The sequence below is a fragment of the Muntiacus reevesi genome, chromosome 3, assembly GCF_963930625.1.
Source record: "Muntiacus reevesi chromosome 3, mMunRee1.1, whole genome shotgun sequence".
In the NCBI taxonomy this organism is placed as follows: Eukaryota; Metazoa; Chordata; class Mammalia; order Artiodactyla; family Cervidae; genus Muntiacus; species Muntiacus reevesi.
In genome coordinates this window covers 122,041,663-122,062,482 of record NC_089251.1, presented here as the reverse complement: position 1 = coordinate 122,062,482, position 20,820 = coordinate 122,041,663, and the positions used below count along the sequence as shown (strand labels likewise).

The following is a 20,820-nucleotide window of genomic DNA, read 5'->3' as shown; positions in this document are numbered from 1 at the left end:
TGCCTCTGAGCTGTCTTGTGTGGGTACAAGAAGAGTGGCAGATGAAGCTCACACAAGTCCAAGGACATCAGAGCCCCTGAGAATGACACCTTACTGGATAAAAGTATCTACGTATTTTAGAGAGCTCTTAAAAATAGTAGATGCTCCATCACTCAGTGGTGTCCAGATCTTTGCAGCCCCCTGCCCTATAGCCTGCCAGGCTCCTCTGTCCATGGAATTTTCCAGGCAAGAATACTGGGGTGGGTTGTCATTTCCTACTCCAGGGCATCCTCCCAACCCAGGGATTGAACCCGCATCTCCCATGTCTCCTGCACTAACAGCCAGGTTCTTTACCACTAATGCCATCTGAGAAGCCCTTTAGAGATAGTAAATGAGTATTTAAAAAGAGTGTTTCTCAGTTTTAACAAGTGAGATGAGTGGATTTTGACTCCCATTTTAATACTTCCAGTGTATTAAGCATTATATGGACCAATTTTATGTGTATTTTCTCTTTTAATTCTTGCAATAGTATTTTTATTTTCTCCCGCACATGATAAATTGAGCTGTATCTAATACAAGGGTGTGGTGGTTGGTTTAGTTGCTCAGTCACGTCCAACTCTTGTGACCCCATGGACTGTAGGTGCTAGGCTCCTCTGTCCATGGGATTTTCCAGCCAAGGATACTGGAGTGGGTTGCCATTTCCTTCTCCAAATACAAGGGTGTAAGTTCTGGGAATTCATAGAGTGAGTTGAACATTTGCGTTAATATTTCTTTAGTGTGGTAACATCCTTTTTGACACTTTTATTAGAATTTTCAAACTTTACATGTCTGGCTTTCTCACAAGACTGCAGCAGAGATGTCTATCAGCACTGATGTCTCATTTGAAGGCATGACTGGGGAAGGATCTGCTTCCATGCTCATGTAGCTTTTGAAAGAACTCAGTTCTTCGTGGGTTGTTGGACTGAGAGCCTTGCTCTTGGCTCTCAGCCGGAGGCCATCCTTAGTTCTCTGCCACTTGAATCTTTCTGTAGGTCAGCTCACCATATGGCAGCTTCCTTCATCAAAGGCAGCAAGGAAGAGTCTGCTCACAAGGCAAAAATTAGAGTTTTATGTCATATGATCATGGAAGTGGCATGCTTTATTCTATAGATTAGAAGCAAGTCCCAATCCCATCCATGCTTATGAAGAAAGGGTTTATGAAGGGCGTGAATAGCAGGAGTCACCAAGCTCATCTTAGAATCTATCCACCAGGACTTCTTTCTCAGGAAAGCTCTCTCCACACAGTGACAGGGTTAACCAACAGCTCATGTCTTACGTCCTAAGGCTAGCAATTCTAGGGAAAATAGAGCCACTCATCTCCTTGTCGTCCGTACATGTACCTGTTCCTTAGCAGTTAGGATTCTTATGGAAAACAGAAAGTAACTCGGGCATATTTAACCGTGGATAGACTTATTGGAAGGATGACAAGCCGCTCTTAGGATTGTTGAGAACAATGGAGTGTTGGGCGGGGGGAAGACCTGTGAGGTCTGGATGGACCCCTGCGCCCCTTCACTGCACTCTCAGCACTGTATTCTCAAGATGAGGCGTGAGGTGTGTCTCACCGGCCGTGTATCGGTCCCATGTCTGTGCTCCAGCTGCCAGCAGGGCAGATGAGGGGACATCTGCCCTGCCTGGGCCGCCTCCATCAAAGGTGGGACTGTGTATCTTCAGCTGTGACAGTGCTCCTGAGATGAGCCCGTGTGGATCTCATGGCTTCACTGGGATTACATTGTCCACCCAGATGTTCAGCCTAGTATGTTGTCTTACATAAACGCATTCTACTCTAATGGGCGGTTTTCAGAACTGTGCAGCTGGTGGTTCTTTGCCCTTGTTCAACATCAACTCTGCCTCACAGGCATACCAGTAAAGCAGCTACAGGAGCAGCATGTGATGTCCATGGCATGCCTGGGTCTCTTAAGTCATGGAGAAGGTTGGGCATTTGTAGAATTTTGTTTCAGACCAGATTTAACCACAAATGGAATTTACCTTTTCTGAAATTATAGGTTAGCCTTATGATCCAGTTTTGTTTCCCCAGTCTTTCTGTTGGATTTAGAGGCTCAGGGATTACCCTAACTCTTTACTGTCTTCAATTTTGACCATGTTTATATGACTTTCTTGAATACGTGGGTGCATTAGCTAAATTATCATGTTGTCCTAAGAACAAAGAACTTGTAAATCTTTTGAAGTAAGTTCACATGTTTCCTTGCACGTATTTTCAAAGCTATACCTACTCTCTTGCTGCCTTTCAGAATATATTAAGACCAACTTACCAAGAAGGGAAACAGATGTCACTTCTCTGGGGGTACATTGTAGGGTAAAGAGTCTTGCCAACACTCAAAATGTTTTTCTTGTTAGCCTGCCATGCCAGCTGAAATCTCATCATTAGAATTTGAATTTTGGCTTAAGATCAGTGGGCCTCAACCCCAACACATAAAATCACCTGGGGACTTAAAAACAACATAATCAACAAGTAACCCAACAAACAGCAATACCAGGTTACCACTCGAGAACAATTCTGCAGAATTTCTGCGAGTGGTGTCCAAGGAGCTATGACTTTGAAAATCTCTTAAAGAGACTCAGTTGAGAGCTAGGATTGAGAGCCAGTGAGTTAAGACTCCCACCTGGTAAGAGAAGCCTACCATTTGTGTTCTGGTATGTATAAGCGCAGTGTGGAAGTCACTACCACAGTTCACAGCCAAGACTGTTCCTTGCTGTCCTTCTCTTCTTGTGTACCCCATGAAGAGCTCTCATTAATTGGGGTCATCTAAGCCAGCCTCTGCCTACAGCTTCAAAGAGCCCAACTACCATAGGGCCATGAGATTTCCAGTTATGACACTGCTTCTGAAAATACCTCTAAAAGGCTGATTTGCTTCATAACAGTAGCATATGTTAAAATCAGGCTATAAACAATCCCACTTCTCTTTCATTTCACATTTACTTTCTGGAGGTGATATGCACATAACCATTCATGTGGTATCCAGAAATATTTTCGTCTGTAGTAATAGCAGATGGCAGAGCGTTTTTCCTATGCCAAGTTACATTTACTCTGCCGCAGCACAGTGTGGAAGTGATCATGGCCTCTTTCAAATAGTCTGACTCCCCGTGTGCGTTTCAGTTGTGGTGGGAAGTTTTCTTGCATATCACTTCAATATGTTGTAGATTTACTTGGAATCCTTGGAATGTGTGCATGGTGTAGTCACATGAAAAGTACTTTGAAAAATATTTTTGAAGCTTAATGATTAAAGGTCATCAATTCAGGCAAACAATTCGTAAGCATTTGCTGTGTGCTAAGCTAGTGGTTTTTCACTGGGAGAGGTGGTGTGAGCTCCAGGAAGGATCTTGGAAATTTACAGGGTTGTTTTCAGGTATCATAACGATTAGTGGGGGAACCTGCAGGACCATCCCCTTCAACAAGAATGTCCTGCGCACACCACACCCCCATTCTGTTGAAAGGACTTTTATGTAGGTGAAAAACCTGTTTATGATTATCTGAGCCTGAAACCTAATTGTGCTTTTCGTGTAAACACAAAGATTTTCCTCTTTGGCATGGGTTTAATAGGCAGTGACTTTTTCCAGGAAAATTGTAAATAGAATTGTAAATGTAACTTAAGAGAAGATTGTACCTTGCATTATTCAGAGTCAAAAATCTCCCATAAAGTCATGTCACCAGTGAAAGCCTTCCTGCAGTGTTTGAGTCACAGAAAGCCCATCTGTCCCCGCCTGCATTTGTGAATCTCGCCTTCATGCAGATTCCGTACATAGGGGCAAGCAAAGGACCACTTTATGTGTCTTCTGGTGGTGGTGTGCCTGGACATTTTTTTAAAAATCTTATTTATTATTTTTGGCTGTGCTGGGTCTTCGTTGCTCCGTGAGGGCTTTCTCTGGTTGCGGCGAGTAGGGGCTTCTCTTGTCGGGGAGCATGGGCTCTGGGGCACAGGGGCTTCAGTAGCTGCAGCGTGGACTCAGCAGCTGGGTGCATGAACTCAGTTGCCGCACGGCTTGTGGAATCTTCCCGGATCAGGAACTGAACCCGGGCCCCCTGCATTGGCAGGTGGCTACTCACACTGGACCACCAGGAACGTCCCTGAACATTTGTAATTCATCGTCCTTTACTGTGTGATTTAAAAATTTCTTGTGTTTATGCCTGGGGCATTGAATTGAGATTGAGTGTATGTGCTGTGTCTGTGTTTTTAAAAATATGTGTGTAGATACGTTGTTTATAAATTCCATTACAAGAAAACAGTGAGCATTAAAGAATATTCGGGCTTGGGGGTTGTTGGGTGTGATAGGGTTCGTGGCCAGTAGGTTCAGGAGCAGGGCAACGGCAGACACACCTGCAGACAAAGTCTTAAACGCTGGAGGAACTCAGACGATACCGCAGGAGCCGAGAGCCGCCCCTGCCTGGTCCTGAGGCAGCGGTCAAGGGTGATCAGGAAGGCTGTTTGACTCGGGCTCAGTGAGGCGAAGGGCACAGTGCATATTAAGCTGTGCGGAGTGGAATCATGGCTTTTGCAAATGGCTCCAGCCTGGGATGGGGCAGGGCTTGAGGGCAGTGCAGAACAGATGGAGAGATTTGGGGCAAATGGAACTTCCTCAACAGTGATATGGACGATATGGGAGAGGGTACTGTAGGAGGTGTCCGCTTACATGAAGTGTGTGGTGAGGAAAAGAACACCGGCCTCACTTAGAGTTAATACTGACTCTGTAACATCTGTGGTCCAGTTAAGTGTATTGGGTTACTCATTTATTTTGTGTGTAATTTCACTTACCGGTTGCTTTCATTTAATTTGGCACAACTTCTCATTGTTTTGAAGGAGCTTTGAATAATAGCACAGCCTCTAAAGAAACTTACTAATGCTACAAAGCTAGTGATCTTGATTTCCATCTGGAGGTCAACTTAGAAACACTAGCATGTGCCAAATGGAGGAAAGCTTTCTTAATGATTTACCTCAACAGCAACAGCAAGAGTATTTAGATTTATCCGCCACATCAATAAGAGAAATGTTGTCTTTTAAATGAGAGCCTTGTCCAGTTACTGTTTGCTTTGTATCTTTTTAAAAAATCATGAAATTCTTCCCAGGGTAGCTCAGTGGTAAAGAATCCGCTTGTCAATGTAGGTGACACAGGAAATACAGGTTTGATCCCTGGGTTGGGAAGATCCCCTGGAGGAGGAAATGGTAAGCTACTCCAGTAATTTTGCCTGGGAAATTCCATGGACAGAGAAGCTGGCTCCAGTCCATGGGGTCACGAAGAGTCGGACATGACTGAGCACACACCCAGTAACATAGTGAAAACACTCTTTTAAGGAATTTGGAACAAAGAAGGGGGGATGTTCTTTCCCTCCATATTATTGGTGGTTATTTTTATGTATTTCCTATTTTTAGATGTGTATACGTGTATTTGTGTGTGTATAATGCATCAGAACCAGGGCTTCCCTGGAGGCTCAGACAGTAAGGATTCTGCCTGCAATGCAGGAGACCTGAGTTCGATTCCTGGGTCGAGAAGATCCCCGGAGAAGGGAATGGCTACCCCCTCCAGTATTCTTGCCTGGAGAATCCCATGGACAGAGGAGCCTCGTATGTTATATACTTAAAGATAAAATATCATGGCCCTGTGTATACAGATATTCTGGGAGTCAAGTAAAGTTAAATATATGAACATTATTTTGAATCATTCTTCCTCTCAATTTCCAACTTGGTATCCAGCTATCTAGTGAATACTCCCCTCAGTATTTCTGTTTAATTGTCTTGCAGGCATCTCAGAGTAAACACATCAAAATGGAGCTCTTACATTCTCCCCTCTCTCACTCCCCTTTTTCTCTGGTTTTCCCCATCTTAGTAGGTGGTTCCCTCATCTGTCTCATCATACAGGCCAGAAGCCTAGCTTTTTCCCTTTTCCTCACCTCCTGCACTGAATCTATCAACGAATCCTTTATCTTGGCCACCAAATAGACCTCAAGCCATTCTTTTCTCTCCACACTTACTGCTCCCACCCTTTTCCAAGCTGCTGCCATGTCTCACCTGAGCTATATCAGCCTCCTTCCTGGTCTGCTGACGCTCGAGAGTCTGCTCAGCAGACAGAATAGATCACTCTTAAGAATTCTCCTTTTTAAACTTCTCCAGTGGCCTCGTAATGTACTTATGAAATAACCCAAATTCCTCTGCATGGCACATAATGCCTACAGGACTTGACCTTTACCTGTTTTCTAAATTCATCTCATGCCAAAATTCATGGTTTCCATCATCTCATTGTATTCGGCCACCTCATAGCCATCTCAGTGTTTATAAAACACCAAGTTCTTCCTTTCCTCAAAGCTCTTCCATATGTACTTTTCCCTGCCAGAAGCTCCCATCCTCGCCTTGTGGCCTGCCAGCTTCAAATCCTGTGTATGTCACTTTAAATGCCACTTAAGGAGCCATCCCAGACCACCCGAGGGAAAGTGGAGTTACTTCCCTACACTTAACACAGTTTACAGTTAGTGTGTGTGTGTGTCTGTGTCTGTTTCCCCACCATTATAAGCTCTGTGAAGCAGTGACTATTTTTCTTGCTTATGTAGTAGTCAGTCAATAAGTATTTGGTGAATGAATGAATGCTACTTTCTTGAACCAGCTTGTGGGATTCTCTTGCTGCCAGGCTGAAAGACGTGGACTTGAGACCCAAGGAATTGCTTGGTGTCGACTTTTATAAATTGGAAGCTCTGGTGTAAGAGAGTCTCCTCCAACCTTTGTAATGCTTATTTTTGTCTAGGTCTTGTTTGTCTGGGACTGAAGTAAATGTCAGCGGTCAGCTCCCAGTTCTGTGTTTGAGGTTGGGGCCATGTTTATCTAACCGACATGGAGAGTAGAGATTGCGTTACCTTTAAGGAGATATAATACTGGAAGGCGACTAGTTTTTCCTTCTGAGGCCACAGCGCGCTGAAGAGGGCATGAGGAAGGTACGGTGAGAGACACATAGATCAGGTATCTCCCAAAGTGCCATTGCTAAAGAAACAGGCTGGCTGTGGTTGAACAAAGCATCACAGATAGAAAACAGATGGTTTAAGAACAGGGTATCTTGGGAAGAAGCCACCTGATCAAGATTTTCCGTAGTGATGTTCATTAAAGCTGAAAAATTCTTGCTACATCTTGTTTCTGTCATGGCAGTCAGGGACCTTTTATTAAGATGGCCAAACCTTCTGATCCACAGTCCCTACCTGGTAGTAACTGCTTTTACAGGAGGAAATTCTGGAACATCCAGTACCAGAGGCCACTTCTAGCTGACTGTCTTTAACCCTACCTTATTGTCTTACCTTATCCAACACTGGGTCTCCATCAAGTTGCGTCCTTAATGAGGTCTTTTGCTGTTCATCCACGGTGAAATCACGCCTTAGAGTAATTCATTTCCTGCTTTCTGAACTGTGCCTGAGAGGATCACCTCTTCAGTTGTAGGCAGAGTTTGCCGTTTAACAGAGGTCCTGTAGAGCTTGTCCTGGCTTCCAATCATGACTTTAGTTTTGGTTCTTCAGAAGCGCATTTGACAGTGGGAACATTTGTATAACCGCTTAGCTCAGCCTGACAAATAATTTGCCTGTTAAAGGAGTCGGGATCAGCCGATGCTGGCATAGTAGGAAAGAACACTGTGTGTTGGTATTAATAATATTGTCTGCGTATAGTCTGTGGGACTAAAATCCACAATAGTATCTTTTCTTCAGCTTTATTGAGAGGTAATTAACCTATGATCCACAATAGTATCTTAGTTTTGCTCCCAAATTACCTTTCCACCATCACTATGTAGCAACATTGATTTGATATTTGCTTTTCATATTTTTTTTTTAGTTTTTTTTTTTTCTATAAACACGTATTGAGCTCCCACTCTGTGCTCAGTACGCAAGTTCTGCATAGCTGGAGGTCCACAGGATGAAAAACAATGATGATTTTTCATAAATACAGAAAGACATGAGACCTTAGGTTGAAAAAACAACAGCAAAGCTCAAGGAGGGAATTCAACCAGTCTACAACTGGAATGACCCATAATGACAGTAAATCTAACACAAAGAGGGAATCTTACAGGCTGAGCCTTTAAGGCTCTCTGAGGAGAGCCAGGTCACCTGTAGAAGGATGACTGTCCAATGGTCAGAGCATTTCTTAGCAGCCGTAGTAAATTCAGAAATAGGACCTTCTCGAACATACAAAGACTGGCAGAGTTGTTTACTCTCAGACTTGAACTGAAAGAATTGCTAAAAGTTGGATTTTAGAGAGAAAGAAATTGATCCCAGATGTAGGTTCCACCATGAGAGAGCAGTGGGCCGACAAAGAAGTTGGACATGTTCATAAACTTAAGTGATCTAAGGAAATGGCTGTCTCTGTGTTAGGATTTGAATACAAACAAAATGTTTTTCCAATTGAATATGTAACTGCTTAGACTTAGTGCTGGTATTTGAAATTCTTCTGTTTGTGAGGAATTGTTTTCAGGCAAGGATTTTTAATCAGAGGTCCATGGATAGGGTTCAAAGCATCTATGAAGTTCTTAAAATGATAAGTGACATACCGTGTGAATGTGGAGTCTTTCCGCAGACAGGATTCATGGCGTTTATCAGACTTTTAAAGGGATTTAGAACCTGGACAAGCTAAAGGACCACTGGATTATTATATTGTCCCCCTATTAAGAAGAAAATAGCACTTAACATCAGCACTGAACTCGCTCGGACAGTGGGATCGGAGCGTCTGGACTTGAGTATCGGGTCTGTCGGTACTTTGCAGAACCATTGAGACCCTGGACAGGCGATTTGCCTTCTGTCTGTAGTTCACACAGCGCATAACCTGTGTGGCCACACACGGCAGTGGTGTATCTGGCTCTTGTGACCGCATCTCACCATCGCAGTCAATGTTTGACGGTAGCTGTTAGGATTTTCTAAAGAGTTCGTCTTGAGCTACCAGAAGAAGGAAAGCTTCTAAGTGATCAATTTTAGACTATGATAATAGACTTAGTGCTGTTGTTTTGTTCCGTGAACACATGGCTTGTGGAACATGTTGTCCAAGTGTGCAGGAGTGAGCACGGGGGGACGTGTGTGTTCAATCATTGTCTCTCCCAGTGAAACTTGATACTAAAGCAGGTCTTCACTGGTGACCGGTGTTCCTTGTGCTGTTAGAATGTAGTTATAATGTAGGTCAGATGTGTGCATTTTGTGTGTTAGTTTTAATTCTACTTCTCCACTCCTTCAGGAGTTGTTTACTAAGAACTGGAGTCAGGCCACTTATCAATGCTTCCGATGCTACCATTTGTGGCCGTGGATGCAGAATTGAGGACAGTGGTTCTGTCCCTGAGGAATTACTGTAGATTAGGATAGAGGAGAGCAGGTCGCCACCAAATCCTCATCCTAGCCTGAGACCTTCTCAGGCTGTTCCTAAAAGCAGGGTTTCCCCAGCCTGCCACTTGGGGTGTCAGCCCGCAGGTATAAGTAAGAGCAGAGGAGGGTGCGCCTTCCAGGAGGGCTGCCGTGTAGCTCGGGGAGCCTCAGATGTCAAAAATGCTGAAACATCTGTCTAGCATGTGCCATTATGATCATGGTAACACTGTCTGTTTCTGAAGCTGTGACATTTGACATTCCCAGCCACTGGTCAGAGAGCCCAGGTGTGTCTTCTTCCCTCAAAACCCTGGGCCTCCTTTATCCCTGCCTCCTTCCCAGCACCCCCAGGAGCTGGGATAAAGTGTCCTAATCCTAGGACTGGGCTGCCCCATCCTACCGGGGAGGAGATAGCACCCAGCTCCACTTCCATTTCCTGTCTGCAGGGCTGTTTCCTCTCTCATGACTTGGGTATCTCTTAGAAGGCGAAGGGCAGTGGTTTGTCAAATGGTTACCTACAGCATGGAGCAGGTCAACTCACCTCTTGAGACAAGCATATGATTCCTTTGTCATGGATGGCATCCTTCCCTTTTCTGTCTGTAATGTTGGGACTTTCTCAGGGGTTGTTTGTTTGTGTTAGCTATGCCGTGCAGCAGGTGGGATCTTAGTTTCCCGACCAGGAATCAAGCCTTCACCTGCTGCACTGGAAACGCAGGGTCTTAACCACTGGACCACCAGAGAAGTCCTGAGAGGTTCTCAGTTTAGACTGAATAAGATCATAAGCTCTTCTTGTTTTTTAAAAGAAAAACATTTCTATATAGCTTAAATGAAATGATAAGGACAGTAAGAGTGTTGAGATGGGACTTCAGTGGAAAATGCTGAATTTAGGCAGATAATGAAATACAGTCTCAGGTCTGCCAAGCCTCCCTTCCTTCGTTATTTGTAATGTGATTATAACTCAGACTTCTACAAACACATTTAGAGAGAGAAAAAATTCATTTAACTATGTTGTTGTTTGGTCGCCCAGTTGTGTCCGGCTCTCTTCGACCCCGTGGACTGTAGCCCGCCAGGCTCCTCTGTCCGTAGGATTCCCCAGGCAACAGTACTGGAGCGGATTGCCATTTATTCCTCCAGGGGATCTTCCCGACCCAGGGATAGAACCCAAGTCTCCTGCATTGGCAGGGAAATTCTTTACTGCTGAGTCATCAGGGAAGCTTAATACAATATATACATGTCTTTTTTCTTTTTACTATATTAACTATATTATGCTGTAATTTATAAATGAGGTTTAAACTTCATTGTTTAATAGGTTGGGACTTAAAATTGACATTTTCTTCCATGTCATGTTACAGCTATCTAATTTACCATAAAGATTGGCTTAAATAGTTTCAAAGATATCAATGTATTTTATTCTTTTCAGTTAAATTGAAGTTACTGTTTTTAAAAATTTGATTCTGGCCTCTTCTTTGTGTCTCTCAAACCACCTCTTTCTTTGCCATTCCTTGAACTAGTTGGAGAGTTTATTTGCCTAAAAATAGAATAAAATAAGTACAGTTTGGGTTTTTTTTTTTTTTTGGAAAAGCTAAAGGAAAGTACAGTTAATATTGTTCTTCCCTGAAAATGGGAAACTGTCTGAGGCCATGTTTTTCTTATCAGGTCAAACATGCTGTTAGTTAGAGATATTTGATGAAAGTAACAGCTATCCTTAAGGAATGGTTATGTGTGTGTGTGTGTGGGCGTGCATTTGTGCACACATGCATGCCCACACATGGTGTGACTTTCAGTGTGTGTAGACGCATACAGAGCCTTGTTTGGGCAGTAGTGTGATTGAGTTGGCTGTTGGGCAGGACCATCCTAACTACACAAGGCTTCCTTTCATCTTTTTCTCTGAAGTGCTCCCTTGTCCGTTTCTTTCCTGCGAGCCAGGAAGTCTCCCCAGCCTTGAGGCCATGGCAGTTGCTTGTGGCTGCCTCACTTGTGGCGTTAGGGCCTCTTGCCCCTGCCCTTTGCTGCCGTGGTCACGAGGTGTATTGGGTTTGATTCTACGTCTCGTGAGGGTGACAGCATCAGCGGCACGGCCCGGTCCCTGCCATGGCAAAGCCTGTGCTCCGAGGCTGAAGGTGCAGCGACTTTAAATCGCCTCCTGCTCTTCTCGCTGAAACCATCCTGGGACGCTGGAATCGTGCTTTCCACACATATTTGGGTGTCTGTCCTGTGCCAGGCACCATCCTAGGTGTGCGAGATACCTCTGTGTAAACCACAAAAGTCACCGTGCTCTTGGCGTTCACATCGGCTCCGTGGTAACTTCTGAAGGAAGAGGAACTCTTCACCTGGGATGTGAAGAGTTGTTATGACGGGGTACTCTTCAGCCTAGCCTGGGGGTCACCAGTGAGCTCTTGAGGGGTATGGCAGTGGGCTGTGGGGGTGGGTTTAGTAGGAGATGAGGATGGAGAGAAGAGATGGGCAGGGCCATGAGTGCGGGGGCCTTGAGCGCAGGCTAAAGGGTCTGTAAGCAGGGAAGTCAGTGAGCCCCACAGGGTAGCAGTGACGACGTGACCTCACCTCTGTTTGGGGAACATACCCGACGGAGGGCCTGGGCTGCCCTGAGAGCAGGTGCTGGGGGCGGCAGAGAGCCATGCTGCATGATCTTCCATTTACTCTTTTTACTCATTCAGCATGTACTTAGCTGGGGCTTGCCTTGTATTTATATTTAGAAGCAATTGCTAATCTTAGATGCTATTTTAAGAAGAGTGGAACCGATTTATTCTCTATCTCATCTTTCAAGCTTGAAGTTTACATTTTGAGGTTTTTTGGGGGCTGAGGGACTGAAAGATCCACATTTATGCTGGGGGGTGTGGGAGGAGGTGGACATCTCAATCTCTTCTACAAAGTGTCTCTTGTTCTTTGCCTCACTAGTCAGGGTGGGAAAACTGTAGCTGTCTGCTCTGTGGTGAACACAGGTAACGCCAGAGCCTCACAGTAGCTGTGACTAATTCAAGATTTAATTCAGAGGAAATGCATTTCATTGATACTTCCTGATAAGAGCTACAGACATAAAACTGGAAGACGTATAATGGGTTGTTTTGACAAAAACGCTTCTGCTGTCCTGAAGGAGACCACTCACTTCTCTTGGTCAAGGAGAGAGATTGCCTTTTAAACCTGTTATGTTTGTTATTCATTGTACTTTTTTTTTTTTTTTCCTCGTAAGGTAGGAAGTGATGTCCTTGGGACTGAGTTAAATGCTGCTCAGCATGAAAGATGTGATGCAGAGCTAGAGTCTGCAAACTGTGACTCACTGACACGCCCCTGGCTATTGAGAAGACCGTGGGTGCTCCGCAGCAGAGCAAACACTCATGAAGGTTCTCCTTCTCTCCTAGGACTTCCTTTGCCGGGCATCTGGCTGGAATTCTTGTTGGACTGATGTACACTCAAGGGCCTCTGAAGAAGATCATGGAATCGTGCACAGGTATGGAGCAGACAGGGCTTCTCCATGGCTCAGTGGCAAAGAATCCACCTGCCACAACACAGGAGACACGAAAGGCACTGGTTCGATCCCTGAGTTGGCAAGGTCCCCTGGAGAAGGAAATGCAACCCACTCCAGTGTTCTTGCCTGGAAAATCCCATGGACAGAGGAGCCTGGCGGGCTGCAGTCCATGGGGCTGCAAAGAGTCAGACACGACTGAGCTGAGCACACAGCCCAGAACACCTTGGCACGACTAGTTGGAAGTTCATCTTCATTTTAACCCCAAGTTTCCCTGTGAGTCAACTTAGGAATTCCCTAATGGGCTCTTTTTAAACTAAGAGGTGAACCAGCTGGCGCTGGTCCTCAGCTCCAAAAAGGAGACTGAAACCCCCACTTTTAAACCTGCTGGTTTCTTAGGGGACAAATGAGGTACACACTTATACCCACAGCATTATTGCCACTCACTGAAAACCACTATTTCCTTGAAATTCAGAGAACTAAAGCAGGTTTAAAATATGCTTTCTTCTGTAATATTCCATGAATTCAAAGTGCAAGGCAAAATTAAAAAAAGAAAGACAAATCTGTGTTGAAGTACAAGGTCAGTATTTTAAAGAATTCAGAATGACTACTAGGTCCTTGGCAGGCGAGACATATATTCATGCATGACCAGACCAAGTCTGTTATTCCTGAAGCATGGCTCCTGCTTTGTAATTAAAAAAAATTTTCCCTTCTAATTGCTGCTCAATGAAAATACTTTATTTTACTTAGGAAACCTACGAATTTTTTGGCTCTCTTAATTGAAAATGCTGTACTAGTCGTGACTTATAAGGGAACTGTTTTGCCAACACTTGTTCTATAGACCATATGAGTTCCAATATTTCATCTTTTACTCATGGGCAATCTTCTGAGACTATTTTACTTTCTTTTGAACCATAAATAATTTGTTTTCACTATTTGTGCTGATGACTGGTATTCTTACAAACTGTATAATATTCATGATATTAGAAAGCTTTCCAAACATTGTGCCCTTGCCTTTATTAGCTGGTTGTATTCACTTTTAGGTAATTTTTACAGACTGTGTTGCATCCACGCAAGTTTTTATTTTCCTACGTTTGCATCTTACTGTGTTTCTGGTGTGTGTGCCTGGAGGAGGCCGCAGGAGCTTCCTGTATTGAAAATGTAGAGTTTTATTATATTTTTGATACAGGGTAATTATGGAAATCCAGTTATGAGTTTTGTTGCCCACATGTCCTCAGTGCTGATATAGGAAAAGAAATAATTCTTGGGAGTCTAATATTTTGTTTCCTTTTTGTATGGGGGTGTCTGAGGATTGAGTGGTTAATAAAGCTTTCTTACAGACATACTACGAAATTTAGGCAAATATTTTGTTTTTAAAGAGGATTTCCCCCATAATTATAACATTTTAACTTTTAGTTTCCTGCTTGAAACCTTGCCTGTTTTCTAAGACGACTTATTTTTATATAATTCTATTTTCAGTATAACAAATAGAAAATTGAATACTAGAACTTGAAACATTCAGTGCTGTTCACAAATAGCCTGTAATCTCTGCCTTTTTTTTCTGGCAAAGCAAGAGAAAAATCTAGAGTGATTTGAGAACTGAGGTGCCACAGGAGCCCTGTGGAAAATATATGAAAGCAGCTGTCTGACAACTCCTGGGAAAGGAGCATCACGCTGAAGGTGTCGCCTGTTACTCTTCCCTCTCTCCTTTCCTTCAGCAGTGCTGAATTTTCTATCCTTTTGCCCTTTAGGGGTAAGAAACAGAAAAGTCCCTTTGGAGGGGTAAGAACATGGCTCACGAACACCCTTGTTATGGGGCATGTTCTCTCTATAGCCAGAGCATCTCTACTTGTACAGAGATCTCAAAGACCAAGCTTGGTCCTGTAGAAGGCAGAGACCATCTTATGTTGTCAGGAACCTTAAGGAAGTTCAGAGAATATAAGTTAGAGTTTCACTGTCCCCACCACGTTCTGTTCCCTGTAGGACTAACCCCAAACAAAAGAATATATTTTAATTGTTCAGAAATTATTTATAATGACTTTGAGCTTTGTTACAAAGAAGCTAGTAATTGTTGGAAAGAGTGGTAGTTACAGATTTAGGGCTATTCTATTTTTATTCCAGTACCATCTTTTTTTGTTTACTATAGTTTTATAGTATACAATGGGCTTCCCAGGTGGCTCAGTGGTAAAGAATCTGCCTGCCAGTGCAGGAGACAAAGAAGACACGGGATCGATCCCTGGGTCAGGAAGATCCTCTAGAGAAGGAAATGGCAACCCACATCACTAGTCCTGCCTGGAGAATCCCATGGACAGAGGAGTCGCAGGCTACAGTCCAAGGGGTCACAGAAAGCTGGGTATGACTAAGTGGGCACGGCTGTGTGACTGGGCACACACACGTGCACATACTGTTTTGTTTACTGTAGCTTTATAACATCAGTCGCAGTCAGGAGTTGTTAAGACAGCTATTATCAAAAAGACAAGAGATAACAAAGTTTGGTGAGGATGTTAGTGAGAATGTGAATTGGTGCAGCTGCTGTGGAAAATAGCATGGGGAGTCCTCAAAAAATAAAAAACAGCACTACCGTAAGATCCAGGTTCCTGATAGCATTTGTTCACTATAGCCAATATAGGGAAACATCCCAAATGTGTGATGAATGGGTGAAGAAAATGTGGTATGTGTGCATGTATAATGGAGTATTATCAGTCATAAAAAGGAAACTAGTCCTGTTTTTGACAAAGTGGGTGAACCAGGAGGACATTGTGCTAAGTGAAATAAGCCAGATAATTAAGTATGTTGTCACTTACATGTGAAATCTAAAACGCTGAACTCACAGAACCAGAGAGTAGAATAGTGGTTTCCAGGGGGTGGCGGGTGGGATAAATACAGAGATGTTGGTCAAAGGGTACAAGCTTTCAGTTATAAGGTGAGTAAGTTCTGGGGATGTAATGTTCAGCATTGTGACTATAGTAAATAGCACTTCATTATACTTGAAATAGTACTTGAAATTTACTAAGAGAATAGATCTTACATTTTCTCATATGTATATACACACAATGGTAAGTATATAAAGTGATAGATGTGTTAATTAACTTAATTGTGGTTATCATTTCATAATATATATGTGTATTAAATCATCCCATTGTACACCTTTTAAAAAAATCACCACCAACCTAAACATGTACAGTTTTAATTTGTTAATCATACCTCAGTAAAGCTGGCAATAGGGGTTAGGGCAGAGTCTATGGCTACAATTAAATTTTTTTTTTTCCTTCATATTTAGGCATTTTCCCCTCCAATATTGATTACCCAGGACAGCAGTACTACTTTAATAGTTCAGGTAAGTAACTTTATTTCATTTAATACAGTTAAACTTGTTTTTAAAAATTATACTGTTTATTACTACAGAGCTCCTGTAAGGTAATATGAGTTTATGCTTCTGGAGAGTACACCAGATATTGGGTCCTTGTGCCTCTAATGTCCCTGGAACCTAGATGCGGGGGCTGTCCAGGGAGCATATTTGGATGTGAAAATGTTGAATGATTGGCTTGAGGTTTCTCAGACATGTTAAGATTTATATGAGAAACAGGCCCCTTGATACTCAGCTTAAGAGACCATTCACTGGCTAAGTGTTAGAAGTTACTTTCATATATATATAGTTCTCCACGGTCCACTCCACCTACATATTCAGGAAGAATCACACTTACTGTTAAGAAGCTAAGATAGGTATTCCTCTAATAGTTAAAGAGGCGAAGGTATTTTTTTCTAGAGGTCTTTGTAAATAGGTAGAAAGGACTTCCTATTGAAGCATATGACCTGTTTTAAGCTAAAACCCTTACATTCCAGCCTGACGAGGCTGCACTGTAATATCCTGGATCAGTACCAGCAGACAAGCGTCAAAGAACCCAAGCTCCAGAGGCAGTGGGTGGCTTTATAGTCCTGCCTGCCGAGAACCATTGCAGTTTAAATATGGAGTCAGCAACCTTTCCTGTAAAGGGCCAAACAGCTACTGTTTGAGGGTCTAAAGGCTTTGTTGACCATATATAGTTTTTGTTTGAATTAGGCAACCTGTCGTCATAGTGTGACGACGACCATACACTGTTCAGTCACTCAGTCATGTCCTATTCTTTGTGACCCCATGGCCTTTAGCATACCAGTCTCCTCTGTCCATGGGGTTTTCCAGGAAAGAATACTGGAGTGGGTTGCCATTTCCTCCTCCAGGGGATCTTCCCAACCCAGGGATCGAACCTGAGTCTTTGCATCTCTTGCATTGGCAAGTGGGTTCTTTACCTCTAGTACCACCTGGGAAGCCAACCATATACTATTCATAAGCAGATGTCCTTAGTTATGTTCCAGTAAAACCTTATTTATAAAATCAGGCAGTGGGCTGTATTTGTACTCCGACTTGTAGCTTTTCGACCCCTGGCTTAAATAATACAAATACCAAGAATTATATAATGAGATCCATATTGGTGCTTCTGCTTTATTTTCCCATACAGTTTTCTGATCCTCAGTCTGGTTTCCGCAGTAGCACTCTGAGAGTGGTCGTGCGTGCATGTTTGGCAGCCTGACCACTGTGGGAGAGAGAGAAGCAGCTATAGTCCTTGTCTCAGAGTTTGTAACCGGGACTTGATTGTAGGTGCCATGCATTTGGAAAGGCAAAAGAGTAGAAGTGAATAGGACTAATCTGAGTGTAGGAAATAGAATGGTGAACCATGGAGTCAAGTAGTACAGAATAACATGATAGTTAATGTTCAACAAAATCTCCAATTGACCCCAGGAAGATTTCTGGAGGTTTTTCTGTACACATCGTTTTCTCCTTTGCTGTATTCCGCCCTGCAGATTCCACCTTTGCTCAGGGAGCCTGCTGCATCTGGCTGTATCCTTCCCTGCTCCCCGAACCACAGTCTAGAGAGTGCCTTCAGGCTCATTTCCTTTATTTTCCTTCTCTCAAGATTCAGAATCTTGAAGTGCCAATTATACAATGCCTGAAAACATCCATCTCATGTGTTTTCTCCCTTCTTCTACTTGATTTGGTAGAAGATCTCGTCTAGTGCCAGCTGCTCCTTCCTGGCAGAGGTAGGAGTCCATTTCAGAGATACTGATGCAGTGCAGTCAGCGCTCAGCCTGGAAGGGAGGGAGCAGGGTTGCAGTTACCAGAGGTCATCTAGAAGAGGTGGAGCGCTGGGTCTTGATGCATTAAGTAAGCATCCTTATTTAACTTGATGGAGTTAAGGAAAGCAGTGAAAGGGAAGGGCTTTTCAACCCTTTATGAAAAAGCCTGGCTGGAATTATCCAGAATGTAGTGGAGTGCCACTGAATGATTTACTCCGTAGAATGATACTCTTAAGATTACGATCAAGATATGTTTTTGATGTAGTTGTAAAGGCTTGGATCATGATGGTCAAACTTGGCTGTTGATGTGAACCACTTGAGAAGATTTTACAGTGTGTCCATGACTTGAATTCAACCCAGACCAGTTAAGTTAGTTAAGTTATAATTGGGGTAGGGACAGGGGCTTGGACCTTTTATTTATTTATTTATTAAAAAAAAAAAAAAGCTTCTCAAGTGATTTTAATGGATTCAGGAAGAAAAATCATAGGCTTAGATGGTTGGCATTGCCTAGGCTTATGGACTACAGTGATGAATACTGTTGTTCCCCAGAGGCTTCACTCTGAGGCTTTTACTTCTGATGCTCTGGATGCTTAAATCCTGCAACTGTGGTCTTGGTGCAGGAGAGGCACAGTTGCTACACAGTGCAAGCTCACTTGCTTCTATCTGAACTCACCTGACAAGAGGAGGTGTGATGATTAGTTGTCAACAGAGCTGATACAGTCTTATGGAAGGACACTGGGTCCTTTTGGTTGTTGGTTATGGAGGCCAGCTCACACTGACTTAAGTTTGAGTAGAGGTTTCTCAGTCCATGTGACTCAGAAGAGGTGAATCATACAGGAAGACCGTTTTGGCTCTGTCTCCCATCGTGATTTCTCTCTTCCTATTGGCCTTATTCACTCCAGTATATATGGCTCATAATACCTCAGAGTGCTAAAGGAAAAAGGACTTCTCTCCTGGTTCATTTTTTAAATCTCCAAGAGAAACAGGAATGATCCTCTGGATGAAGAGAATAATAACATATTTGTGCATAGACGTGGCTTGAACTATCATCAATGACCTCATCCCAACATCTTCTGTGACAATTGGGAATTGAGGTTTAAAAATGTTAAGTATTTTGGCTAAAGTCATACAGGTACTCAGCTACACAACTAGCACTAAACATGCAGGTCACTGATTCCTAGCCCCTGCTGTTTCTCTTGTATAGGGATATGACATAGACATTCTACTGATTTAATCTTAGCAAAGAGGGCAGTTTCCCTTACTGACTTGGCTTTCATCTTTTTTGAACTTCCTAAGAAAAAAGGGAAACTTGCTAAAAGCCTCCTTCATATGAAAGAGGCATAAGCATAGCAGACACACAGACCAGAGATTGAAAGGCAACAATAAAAGCCTCTCTCGCCTTCCTTTCCTATCCCCTGTAAGATTACCATATTTATATTTCTTCCGCTGAAGTGATTGGATTTCTTCAAAGGCAGCACTACATAAGGCCAGGTGGCCATGCTAATGGTCACCTAGGGAACTTTTATGAGAGCATATGTATCTCTTACAGGCAATGATTTATTCTGAATATGGCCGTCCTTAGCTGGAAAAGAATTTATAGGTCACAGAACCTCATGAATGTTTAAAAAGCTGTTACCAATCTTTCTGATCTTGGTGGTGTTTCTTGATCTCTTTTGCCGTGAAATCCTGGTATGTGTATAGGGAACAGATGGAGTAGTTTATAGAATAATGATAACCAGAATTTCTTTTATTACAGAGCCAAAGTATATAACTACAAAAGAATATTAGACTAGCATTCATCGCAGGATATAATTTAAACTTATTTATTTTAAGTGTTTGATAGTTAGGTTTTTCTAGCCATGTTTATTATGAAGATTTAAAAATATCTTATTGGGCCAGTGGAACAGCTGTAGGAAATTTTTGGTCCTAGGAGATCTGTCCTCATTGTAATAGATATTGATGGGTCCTGTTGATAACTTGGGACTGATCATGTAGAACCACACTAGTTTAACCACACTAGTCTTTTTGACTTAAAGCACTAAAACTTTCCCTTTCTGTCTCCCCATGTTTTGTCTGGCAAGTACCAAATTAGATTTTATAATATTCAGATGTTTAGAGTTATAGGCTTTATTTTGTGAAGGCACTGCTCAGTTGTGCTTTAAATAAGAAATAGCACGAAGAAAGATGTTCATCTCTATCAAGAAAACATTGCCTCAAGTCGTAGCAAATTTATCTGTCAATTGAAACTCCACAGATGTATGTCGTGTTTCTGGTATCTGTGTAGATAGATATTCAGAGCTTTGGGGCTATTTTGGATTTTGAATTAGCTGAATATTTTTGAGGGTAGGTAGGTAGAAATGCTGCTTAGACCTTCTGCAACAAAATGACTTTCCACAGGGATTTGAAAGTGGTAATGAGCCATATGGGAAAGTGCCCAGTGTGCTTTTCGTGTTGCAATAAAATAATTGGCACTCTTAGGGAATTGGGCAGTCTCTCTATTCAGGATTGCTGAAGCATCCTGTGGTATTTAGTGATTTGTCCATAAATATTCTATTATGTTCTGGAATGGTTGTCCCTGTCTTTTTGTTCTTTGTAAAGCAGATGTATTTATTATGTATTGATCATTTGTCCTTATGTGAAAGGTTTGGGGAGTTGTTTTTTGTTTTTTTTGTTTTTGCTTTTCGATGACAAGCACAGAAAGCAGGGTTTGTAGCAGTGCCATAGTCTCCTTTATCTTAGGATATGAAACTTGCTGGTATGTGTTCCCCAACACAGTAGTGGGAGCTGAATTTTTCTGATTGTTCTGTTGAGTAGAAACCAATTTGAGGAAGAGTGTTCATATTAAAAATTGTGTCCAGATCCTATTTCAGTCCTAAATCATTGAGGG

General features: G+C 42.7%; 1 protein-coding gene across 3 annotated transcripts in view; it reads left to right on the top strand.

The window, feature by feature from the left end:
• Window positions 1-20,820, top strand: part of RHBDD1 (rhomboid domain containing 1) — a 141,867-nt gene that overhangs the window by 48,540 nt on the left and 72,507 nt on the right. For all 3 annotated transcript variants that reach the window (XM_065930446.1, XM_065930447.1, XM_065930445.1), the window contains exons 4-5: window positions 12,718-12,806; window positions 16,102-16,158. In XM_065930446.1, coding sequence (XP_065786518.1) covers window positions 12,718-12,806; window positions 16,102-16,158 — 146 coding nt within the window. The remainder of the gene's footprint in view (window positions 1-12,717; window positions 12,807-16,101; window positions 16,159-20,820) is intronic.